The sequence below is a fragment of the Mesoplodon mirus genome (genome assembly GCF_964341445.2).
Source record: "Mesoplodon mirus genome assembly, chromosome: 7".
Taxonomy (NCBI): Eukaryota; Metazoa; Chordata; class Mammalia; order Artiodactyla; family Ziphiidae; genus Mesoplodon; species Mesoplodon mirus.
Genome location: NC_138983.1, coordinates 80,755,686 through 80,767,747, shown reverse-complemented (window position 1 = coordinate 80,767,747; position 12,062 = coordinate 80,755,686). Strand labels below are relative to the sequence as shown.

The window sequence follows — 12,062 nt, the reverse complement described above, 5'->3', positions numbered from 1 at the left end:
TTACTGTCGACCAGGCAAGACACCTCCCCAAAGATGACAATGCCTTGGACAGTGTTGATGGCGGGCTGGGGCACCTGGAATCCTTGGCCCATACTGGCAGGTACTAACTGGAAACAAACTCTTCTTGGGGGGCAAGGATGGGAGGCACCTTAGGCCCAGCTGCTCATCGTCGAACCTTACACTTTTCAAACTATGTTGGTGTCTGACTTCCCTTTCCCTGATAGAACAACTCTGGCCCTTGGAGGTGGCTTTATGACTGCAGGCTGTATAACCCATCATTCTCCGTTGCTCTGGGTAGGAGGTAAGCCTATGGCAGCAGAAACACCCACATACTGGGACTTGGAATTCCAGTTTGTGTTCATTTAACTTTGTGGCATGAAGTCCATGGTGAATTGCTCTTTTTTCTTCTGGGATCTGTCCAACAGCTGTCATGAGTGCCTGACCCTCAGCAGTCTCACTCTTCAAGATTGATCTGCTTTTGACTGATCTGTGACTCTGGGCAGTGGCTGATATGGGCTTGAATTTTTGCAGAGCATCTCGACCATTGACTTTTTTATTGGGGAAAATCCACTTTAAAAATAGCCTCATTCTTTTTCTGAAGAGGCTTTCTGGAGGGCTATGTTTCTTCTCTGGCATGAGCTGGAGACATCTGCTCCCAATAGAGTCTGTTATTCCCCTGACCTGGGCAGGGTGGCTCATACTTCCAGCTTGAGAGGTCCCTAATTCTTTAAACCTTTCTTCATGCTCTCCTGGTTTATGCCTCCTACAGTCCTCTCTTTTGTAAGTAGGGGCAATCATCTTGCTCTGGCTCTTCCATGAGTCTTGGAGTTTTGAAGTTTTGGGCTCCTGCTGCCCTAGGTTGCTCCTTTGGGCTTCCATAAGGCCACTTGGCTCCTGGGAAGCTAACCTGTCTCTGGTGGGGACTCTCTGGGGATGGCACTGAGGCACCTGAGAAGCCAAGTTGTCTGCAGCAAGGAACATGTGTTTGGGAAAGTCCTGAAGCTGGTTGTCTGACTGTACCTTTACTTTGGAGTTAAACTCACTGGCAACCCCCATGTTAAGGCATGGCTCACCTGGATGTTGGAAAACAGACATTCTAGGTAGTAGGAAACGTTTACTGGCCCCTGGCACCTCTAAACTCCTCATATGTACATTTGTGGTTTGGGATTTTGTCAACACTTTGGTTTCCAAGATAACACTAGACTGTGGTTGAAGAGCAGGAGACTCCTTGGCCTCCACAGCCTCCCTGGCCTCTTCACCTCTCAAAGATTGGGATCCTAAGTTCACCTCCATCACTGTTACCCTATGGCAGGGGTCTCCTGAGGCCTGACCACCACTCTCCTCCGTTGGCTCATTCCTGACCATTGCTGAACTTGGACCTGGCTCTAGGCTGTCCCTCTTGACCCATTCCACAGTCTCACTCTTCCAGGTTCTGCCCACAAGGCTGAGTGTGAGGGACTGAGAAGGTGGCCTGCCCTCCTGTCCAGTCAGAGAAGCCTTTGAGGGCCCATGGTAGTCAGCAGATGGAATCGCTCCCAGGGCACTCTGGATTTCCTTACACACAGTTGAGGGGACAAGGAGAGGCCTCTTCAGGGTAGGAACTGACTCTTCTGTTATCACCTTCTCTCCTGAATGAGCCTGAGGAGGTTTCTCCAGGAACTCAGCACACTTGACTGTTGAGTGGGACCCAGACACACAGGTGGCTGAAGGGGAAGAGGCAAACTGCAGAACGGTGGAGGGTTGGAGCTTTTTCCGCTTCAAGAGATTTATGGGCTTGAGGACCTTGAGGGGGAGGGTCCACCTGTGCTTTACCCAAAACCTTCTAATGTGTGCTTCCAGCACCTCTCGAGTGTCTGGATCAAGGAAGGAAACCCTACAGGAGGTGTTCATGCAGGGTTCCCAACCCTTCAAGCAGTATCTTCCACAGGCTCCAGCAGGCACTGCTTTGCACGTCTCACCAGGAGGGTCTTGACATGAGAGCTGATGAAAGTTGCCCTTGCCAGGAAGCCTCCCCAGGCAGCTATAGGAGAGCAGATGGGGCCAGGATGGCTGGACAGGACAGGCAGGGGTGGGCACCTGCAGCCCAAGAACCCTCCTCTGCCCCCACACTGACTTCATAATGCTCCTGCTCTCCCTCACCCTAGGGCTTTAGCCACGCCCTCCCATGGCTCCCCCTCCCAGGGCTGGGGTCACATTATAGGCTCTGGGAGGAAGGACGACCCAGGAGAGAAGGGGAAAGATTCTTTACCTTTGCAGAAGTGAAACCAGGTTGTGAGTCCCCTCCAGTTCTTCCAGGCAATCTCTGCAAGCTGGAAATCAGGAGACTGGGTCATGGTGGTGAAGGCAGAGGCCTAAGAGTCTTTCAGGAGGCTGAGTGTAATGGCCCTTTAAGGGAAATCTTTGGAGGATTAGACTCTGGAGCCCAAGTATCAGTGTCCAAGGCCACATGTCCCTGACAGTGATGGTAAGTCTCACTTGAAAAGGGTTTGTCCTTTGCAAAGTGCCTTCACGTTAATTAACCCCTGTAGCCCTTACAACTGCCGTGTAGGGGAGAAAGGTCAGTGGTCATCACACAGAGGAATCTGAGCAAAGTTAAACAACTTGTCCACAGTTGGACTTGGAGGTCCCACTTCCCAACCCAGGCACCAATGGTCCACCACAGTCCACACACCCCATTTCTAGGTCCTCATGGCTTCATTCTAAGCACAAATTTCTGGGAAGTATCTGGGCTCTGATCTCCTTCCAACGAGCCTTCCCAAGGCTCTGTTTCCTGAAGAATAAGCTCTGCCACTGGCATCCTCAGAGACCGTGAAGCTGGGCCCTCAGGATTAGGAGAGATGGAAGCTAACTCTCGGGGGCATGCAGGACTGAATGGCAAAGGCTTACCTTTCAAAGATCCACTTTTCTTCCTACTCCTGCTCCTCCCCTTCAGCTCTACTTGATGCTGAGAGAGAAGAAGAAATGAGGGGCTAACACCCAACTCTCACTGTCATCTATCTAGGCAAGCTGTGTTCATGAACAACATGACTTTCTACATTTAACTAAAACTCTGTGGGGTTTTTTCCCCTTTTACTTATTTTTAAAGTGGATAAAAATATTTTCAGTTTTTCTTCTTTGAAGAGTGCAAAGAAGGATTTTTTTTTTTTTTTTTTTTTTTTTTGCGGTACGCGGGCCTCTCACTGTTGTGGCCTCTCCCGTTGCGGAGCACAGGCTCCGGACGCACAGGCCCAGCGGCCATGGCTCATGGGCCCAGCCGCGCCGCGGCATGTGGGATCCTCCCGGACCGGGGCACGAACCCACGTCCCCTGCATTGGCAGGCGGACTCTCAACCACTGCACCACCAGGGTAGCCCAAGAAGGATTTTTAAAGTTTTAATCACCATAGATTTCTTCTGTCACTGTTCCTCTGATCAAGAAACACACACATTCTCAGACCTAAATGCCCACGTGAGCTTTGTCAGATATGATTCTGCTTCCCAAGGCCAGACCTCCACTCCAGCCTCTTCTCTCAGGCTCTCAGGGGCTCAGCATTGCCCTTAGATCAGTCCCAACACAGAGGAAGGTCTCACTTGAGACACCCGCTGTGGGAAGGTGGCTGGTGAACCAGGGCTCAGGGGTCAGCCTTCCTGCAGAGATTGAACTCTTAGTAATCCAGTCCTTAACCATTAGTCACTGCATTGGGGACTTGCCCTGGAGCCCTCTACCATACCTGAACTCCTGGTCTACGATCTTAGGCTAGAAATCCTCATGCCCACTCTAACCCCTCTCTGGCCTGGCTTTTCCCTAGAAGGATGATGTTCTCTACTTTTCTGAGAGTTCCCATCTCAGGAGTCTCTCTAGGTGGTTTAGAAAAGTGGAAATAAGAATAAGAAAAAAAGAGATAATCTCTGCTGGGATTAAGCCAAAGGTTTCTTACCTTCCTGATGTTTCTATGTTTCCTAGGTGGTGCTAAGAATGGATTACTCTGGAAGCAGGGGAGTAACATTAGGAAGAGCCCCAGTCCACACAGGAACCCAAGGATGATATCAATCACCCAGGAAGTTGGGCTGGATCTCAGCCAGATAGCAACCGTGTTTTTCAAAGAAAAGAGATTCTCCATCTTCTGAACTGCATTGCTGCCCTCAGGCAACAGAGCACTGGGAGTTCACTTGATGGCAGAACCCCAGGCCTGCATCACAGAGCTGTGGCCTTGTCACAGAGGGCTCCTGAGTGTGGGGGAGGGGCAATAAGAGAAAGAGGCTGAATCACTGCCCCTCCTTCCCATCCAGACCCACAGACACCTGCACCCTCCTGGGGCTTCCAGATCCCTCCTTCCAACTACTCTCATCCTGTCAGAGAGACCTTAGTCAATTTTCTGTTCATTCCATCTGGAACCTGGTTCCTTCATCCATTAGAGACCTTTACTTGAGGCCCACCAACTTGATAACTCTTGAACATCTTAAGCTGACCCTGGAAGACTGGCTGTTTCACAGACATTTTTACTCAGGATTTCCTTTGTCCTCAGCTCCAACTTTCCCACGTCATGTTTGTGTCTTGTGTAAACCCAGGGATAGAACTTGAATTTCTTTTACACTTATTTAGTTTTGTGAATTTTGAATAGTGTATGTTTTGCCTCATTTTCTATCAGAGGGAACTACACACAAAAATTAAAATAATTTATTTTTCAAAATTCATAAGTATGAAAGAATTATAAATAGTTATATAATAGGGAAGAACAAATCTGACTCCACATCAGATCTTTTTTACTTTAATCTTTATGCTTTGTTGCCTGAGCTAACTCTGTCCATCCCTGTGACCCAGGCTGGCTCTGCACTTTTTGTAAAACAATGTTGCCTAGAGCCTGAAATATACAGGATAGCCTATTTCTAAGGCTCTGACTTTTAAGAGCCCATTCCTGGAGATAAAAAGTTGCAGAACAGAAAATAATAATTGTTTTGTTGGAGGTTTACAGGAACACGTGACCTGACCAGGATCTGACCCATCTGGCCAGCTGCTAGAACAAAGGATCCAACACCAAGATATTTGCAACAATTAGCCATGCCCCTCCCTCACCTTGCCTTTAAAAAGGCTTTGCTGAAAGCCTTCAGGGAGTTTGGGGTTTTTCCTGGGCATGAGCCACGTGTCTTCTTGCATGGCACTGTGTAAACCTTTCTCTGCTCCAAACTCTGATGTTTCAGTATTTAGCCTCACTGTGCATCAGGCACACAGACTTGCATCTGGTAACAGTTAAACCTTCAAATGATATTTTTGTAAGTTTGTAGTGTTTATAACTCTGGAGTTAGTAAATCTTTAAACTGCACAAAAACTTTTGGGACACACTGCAAACACGCACACACACACGTACTCATTTTCCTTAACCAATCTAGTACTTTCAAATCCAATAATCCATAATTTTCTACTTAAAAAAATCTTTCATATGTTGTCTCAACCCAACTTCTTAGTTTTCAACGATAAGACAGTCCCCACTCTCCAGATAAATTTTGAAGTATGTGGTCTTAATCCATTAGGGCTGCTCTAACAATATACCATAGACTGGGTAGATTAAAGACAACAGACATTTATTATCACAGTTCTGGAGGCTGGGAAGCCCAAGATCAAGTCACCAGTATGGCCACCTCGTAGTGAGAGCTCTCTTCTTGGTTCACAGCTGGAGCCTTCTCTCTGTATCCTCATATGATGGGAGGAGGCTAGAGATATCTCTGGAGTCTCTTTTATAAGGCACTAATGCCATTCATGAAAGCTCATAAGCACTTTTGCATGGCCCGGCCTCCTATCTTTAAGAGGTAGGATTTCAACATGTAAATTTTGAGAGAACACTAACATTCAGATATGTGCACTCATTCTATACCCGGAAGCTAGGAATGGGTTAGGGTGAGCCAAGGTCCTGACCCTAAAGGGCTGTAGGGTGAAGAGTAGGACTAGGGGTCAAACCCTTGGGGCTGAGCCAGGTCTTGAGCAGCCTCTTCAGATATCCCTAGTGTGTTATGTATGTATTCTCTTTTCTGAGTGTGCCTTGCCTTTCCTGCCCCATCCTCCCAGGCCCCTGAAGCTTCAAGTCCAGCCTGAACCATATAGAAAGGGAGCTTTGAGTCTTACACAAAACTCCCTTATGACACCACTTCCTACCCCTTAGCAGTAACACAAGATTCACTGAAGGATTCACATGGTAAATATGTCTTAATGCCCCATGAGGGCTTTAAAATAATGTGTATTCTCTGCTTGTTGGTCATAATTTTATACAGTTTTAGTGGGAACGTGGGCATGTGAGTTTATTTGGCTATATTGCCATGAATGTGCACTTGCACAAACATATCTCCTACATCTACTATTGTTCCTACAGTCTTTTCCTCCCATATGATAGTCTCACCTTAATTCCACCTTTTATCAAAATTTAGACTTAGGTCTGTCACCATGTGGACATGCTTTGTAACAAAATAGCTTCAACCGAGGAGGTCAGTGGAAGGCCTGGACCAGCTATCTTGGTTCCATGATAGTAAGCAAAGGATCGCAAACTCCCATGTTAAGCTTAAGCAGAAAGCAAAGTTTAGTTAAGCATAGGTACACTCTCAGAGAGGGAGAGAGAGAAGGAGAGAGAAAGAGCAGGCTGTTTCTGAGAACAGGCTATTTCAGCGAAGTGAAGCAAGCCCAAAGCAAAGTATATTGAAGCAAAGGTACACTCTCGGGGTGGGGGGGGATGGGTGTACTGTTTCTGCAAATTGAAAGCAGCATTCCTATAAAGGCTTACGAGCGCTTTTAAGGAGCATTTTGCAGAGAGGTGGGGGTGAGTGACAAGGATCATTATTTGACAGTCCTGAGCTATGGAACAAGTTTTCTGCTGCGCATGCTCTCATCCTTGAATCCCCAAGAAATGCCTACTGGGTGGGGGAAGGGGCAAAACCACATGTAATTTATTGTAATTATGGTATAATGAGTTTGGATTTACTATAGGTTATAAGCCTGTCTGGTCTGGGCATGCACAGCCTGGAGAAGTCCCCTTGTGTTACTGTGCCTCTCTTTAACAGGATAAGCTGCCCACCACCCGACCATAGTTTCTCCCGTTCTGGGTGGAGTCAAGGGAGAGTCCCCAGATGGCTGGGTGTGACTCAATTTCTTCTTCTTGTCTTTCTCACCACTGTCACCTCCTTGCTGCTAATGTCTGACTAACTACCTAACAGGTCTTCCTTGCATTCATATTTGCTCTCTAAATTTTCTCTATTACTTTATTTTCAATATGTTTTGTTTGATGGGTTTTTTTTTTGAAATTTAAAAATCTTATGATAACATTTACCTTGATTTATTTAATTATTGTTCTACTGTTATTGATTTCTGCCATCTTATTTTATGCTTTATTTTCTACATTTTCTTTATTGTTTCTTTTTTCCCCTTCTTTGGCATCTTCCATTTTACAGGTCAAGGGTACTTATGTTTGTTTGACATTTGGGAATTTTTAGTATTGTAATGGTTTTATATCTTGAATTATGTTAATTTTCTCAATTTCTTACCCGTGGATGAAAAATGTTCCCTGCCATATCAGTAGACAAAGGATGTTGCAGTCATCAAGTCAGATGTCAAAGCAGGAACCCTCAACTGTGCACCTTGAGGGGATTCGGGATGGAGAAAAACAGGGTACTGGTTCTAGAGTTAAGGTGCATATCAAAGGAATGATTTCACGGAGCCCAGATTCTTTCATCTTCTCATACATAGAAAAATGCTAAAGTCCTTAACTTGAGAGGTCTAGTTTTCTTTAATTAATAGTAATCTTTTGATGTTCTGACTACCTGGTTTTTCTTGACTGCTCCCTTAGGTCTTCTGAGCAGTTCCTCAGAGTGATCTGACAGGCTGTGTTCTGGGCTTAAGTCCTCAGAAAATCTGCCAAATAAAACATAATTCTCCTTTTGGGTTGTGCATATTTTTCAGTCAGCAGTCTTGGCAACCAATGAAGGGGCCCAGAGCAGACTTTTCTTCTTTGCCTGAACTCTATGAGGATCCAGAGTCCTGGCACCAGCAGAGGCTTCTTGGGCCTGTCCGCTTTCTCAGAGAGTCCAGACGAATTTGGGTGAGTATCTCCTGGTTCTTGGATCTCCAGTTTTGGTTGATGATCCTAAGTTTTATTCAGTGGTGTTAAACTCTTCTCTTGAGTAGTAGGTTATCCTTGAAACTTGGTTTCAAGAAGAAGTACCTGGGTCATCCTCAGTGAAAGACACTGGGAAGATTTTTACTCAGTTTAAACACTGAGAGTTTAACCTCGGTAGAAAAACACTGGGAAGACTTTTGCTCAAGTGGGTTAGCCTCACTTAAAAGACACTGGGAAGATCTTGCTCAGTTTAGACACTGCGTGGTTTATCCTCAGTTGGAAGACTGGGGAGACTTTGCTCAGGTGAAAGACACTGAGTAAAAGTTGGACTGGGTAATTAGGTGGAAGACTAACCTGTCTTCCTTGAATTGGCTACTTTAATAGAGTTTGTCAAAATAAAAGTGAGCTTCACAAATTGAACTCAGAATGGGGAACTTAGCTTTCAATACAAAAGGAAAAGGAACAACAACAGATTTCCAGCTTCCAACGGATATCCTGGCCAGGTTTATGTACATACAAAATTTACATTTACAAGTGCTTACTTTCTTGGTACTTAAAGAAAATCTTGCCCTAAAAATGACTAAGATAGGACTCTTTTATTGCATATGCAGTTAAGTTAGAAAAAGCTGGCTTGATAAAAACGTCTTTTCAGAATTCTGACTTCAAAAAAACAAAAGGCTTTCTAGGGGAAACTTGCATTTCTCTTCCTGTGTCTTTGAAATGTTAAGTGTTCTGATATTCTTCAGTGTGTGTGTGTGTGTGTGTGTGTGTGTGTGTGTGTGTGTGTGTTTTGAGAACTTGGTCACTACCATCCAAAAGTACTTATATGGTGTACATTTGCCAATTTCCTCACTTCCATTGTGAAAGGAGTTCCCTATTCCTAAGAAAACGGACCTATGTCCGACTGACACAGAAGATGGAGATTTATCCCAGTGCATTTATATATGTATATCTATTAAATTTATGTGTATATATATATAATGCCTAATGGAAACATCTCAGATGTTCTATTTGGTATTTTTCTTTAATTTTACTTATAAAATTGTGACCATTTTTAACTCAAAAGAGGAGAATTTTAAAAATTAATTAAGAAGACATCCTCAGTAGTCTAAGGTTCAGAGTGACTTGGCAGAGAAAATTGCTGAATGGTTAGATAATAGTGCCGGTATGCTTGGCTATTGTAGCACTTTACATTTGAGTTTCTCTTCCTTGAAATTACAAGAACTATATGACTCAAGACAAAGATTGATAATTAGGAATATTCTGCTTGCTTTATTTTTTTTTTATTATTTTGTTGTTGTTGTTGCGGTACGCGGGCCTCTCACTGCTGCGGCCTCTCCCGTTGCGGAGCACAGGCTCCGGACGCGCGGGCCCAGCGGCCATGGCCCACGGACCCAGCCGCTCCGCGGCATGTGGGATCCTCCCGGACCGGGGCACGAACCCGTGTCCCCTGCATCGGCAGGCGGACTCCCAACCACTGTGCCACCAGGGAAGCCCCTCTGCTTGCTTTTCATAGAGCCTGTTGAAGAACATTTTCATTATTTGCAGGTCATAGGAAGGAACCTTCCTGATCTAAGTTTTGAACAAGTAGTGTGGCAACACAAAGCTATGACTTAAAAAGGAAAGTTGAAATGACCTATTTCTTTTGGCATCTCAATCCAGATATCTGTCAGTAAAATGCGTCACTTTTCAGTCAAATGGGTGGTCAGCAATATAATTTTTTATTGGGAAGCTGAAAGACACCATTGCCAAGCAGAGCACCTGCCGTGTTCACATCTATATTTGAGCATCTTTCGTTTTCCCAAGGGGTGCAAGGGAAGAGAAGGAAGGCCGAGAAATGCACTTGAATAAAGCTTTTCAAGATGGATAGAACAGAGAGCATTCCCAGAGGCGGGTCAAGTTCAACCCAAGAACAACTCTCTCAGTGCTTTCACAACTAGGTAAAATACAAGACCAGTAGTAACTCAGCTCTCAAATCAGTGCTGAAATCCAGCAGAAGGTTGTTAATATTGATACAGTTAACATACATCAAATAGGATTACTGAATTTTCTGAATCCAACTGAACTCCCAGGATTGTTTGGTTTCAAAGGCTGTTGGGCTCAAGACGCATTTGGTTTTAAATAATCCTTCCTAAAATGTTCAGCTTTCAGTCTGATATGATTGAAACCCAGCTTGAGTGTGTCTTATAATACACTGGACTGGAAAGACTATGGGCATTGAATTATTCAAAACATGGCAGGCGAAGGAGTGATATGTGGGGAGGATGTGATCATAGAAATGAGTGAGACTTGATATGTCTTGTTATCTCATTTGATTTACCTGTTAGAACTCTTCCAAATATTAGAGGAAAGAAATCAATATCAATTTTCACCTGTCACGTTCCACACTTCAGTGATGAATGAATGTCAAATTTGACCAGTTTTCTGTACCACCTGCTCTGAAATAATATTTCTGGGCCTTTATTAAAAATGTAAAATTTTCATTGAATTTCCAAATATGATTCTGCAGTGGCTAATTCAGCTTGTTTTATTAGTAAGCAAGTTCTGATGAGTAATACTAATTTAATAAGCCTGCATATGAGGTTAAAGTTTAAACTATTCCTGCCGAAGGTGATGAGATATGACTGTGATGTGGTGGTAGGGCACTCACCTTCCTGAACGAACCCTGCGAGCACACAGTTCTTGGGAGAAACCAGTACAAATCTGATATCATTGTGCATGTCTCCTGTAGCAGTGGAATGCACACACATACAGACATGATCATGGGTGAAAAAACACACATGCGCACCTTAGAGGCTTACATTAATTTCTGAATATAGTTCTCTGGAAAGAAAAAGCTTTACTGATGATTTGTATTTTTATAGTTTATTGTTTTATCCATACTAAAACACTTCATGAAATCACTTCCTGCTTTGTTGTCCATGGAATCCTTTCCATTTTGAGATGCTAAATATAAATCGAAATAATGATTATAGTCCTTGGCCATGAAAGACTAAGTTACAGAGGACCCGGTGACTGGAGGTCAGAGCTGCCACGGAATTATTCTCTGCTCCAGAGACCATCAGAATAGCACTGTGTACCCACTTAAGGATAGAATGCTGCTATTGAGAAACGAGCTCTCTTTTATTTCTACTAAAAGGAGAGAACAGTAGGGGACCTTGGCTGCGCCAGTGTATGAGACTTTCTCTGTTTTGGACAATAAGCCAAAAACAATACATGAAATAGCCTCACGCCTTTTGTCTTTTGTACTCAGCTCCTTCCTGTATTGCTCCTGATCAGTTACACTTAAATCAACAAGAGTTGCTTGAACATTTTGACAGTTATGTTCCCCATACCCTGAAGCATTTTTAAAGGGTTACTGAGATAAAGCTATTTCAAAAATACTCCCTCCAAATTTTTTCAGGGTGGCATCAATGAAAGTAACTTAGAGGAAAAAAACTTGAGTTCCTGGCCTACCACTCTAAGGCCAGGCAAGCATAAACCTTCATAGCAAAACCTAAGTTTGCTCCCAGTTGAGAATTTGGTTTCCACGGTCTTATATAAAAAGTATATGGAGACTTTAATTCCCTATAAGCCCTTTCCAAAGAGTGAATACAGTTCATCATTCGTAAGAGATGATGAAAGTTACAATTTTGTTGAATAGGTGGAATATATATTACATATAATATACATATTTATTTTTAATATATATATATATATAATATATATAAAGTTACTATTCAGAGTCCTAAAACGTGGATTTTTCTTACTTACCAAGAATGAACAGTAACTTGATCTCTAAACAATAAAGCACCTGGTCATAACAGAATCATAACAAATATTTGATATCAGAATGAATTCACTGTTCAGGTGTAAAGAGGGAATAGCTCCAGTTTTCCTCTTTCGTGCACCCCATTATTGCATCCTGGACAGAGGGGATTTTCTTGATTTTAATCTAAAGGAGAAATGGTCACTTTTGTTGAGATGGAAATTGACCACCTCAGTAGGCA

At 43.8% G+C, this 12,062-nt stretch overlaps 1 protein-coding gene across 1 annotated transcript; it reads right to left on the bottom strand.

The window, feature by feature from the left end:
- Positions 1-2,303, bottom strand: LOC309808829 (spermatogenesis-associated protein 31A6-like; the record flags this gene model as incomplete). The annotated part of the gene is made up of 1 exon (XM_082629402.1): positions 1-2,303. Exon 1 carries the CDS (start codon positions 2,116-2,118, stop codon positions 1-3), a length of 2,118 nt encoding a protein of 705 aa, XP_082485528.1. The 5' UTR covers positions 2,119-2,303.
- Between the last annotated feature and the right edge of the window lie 9,759 nt (positions 2,304-12,062).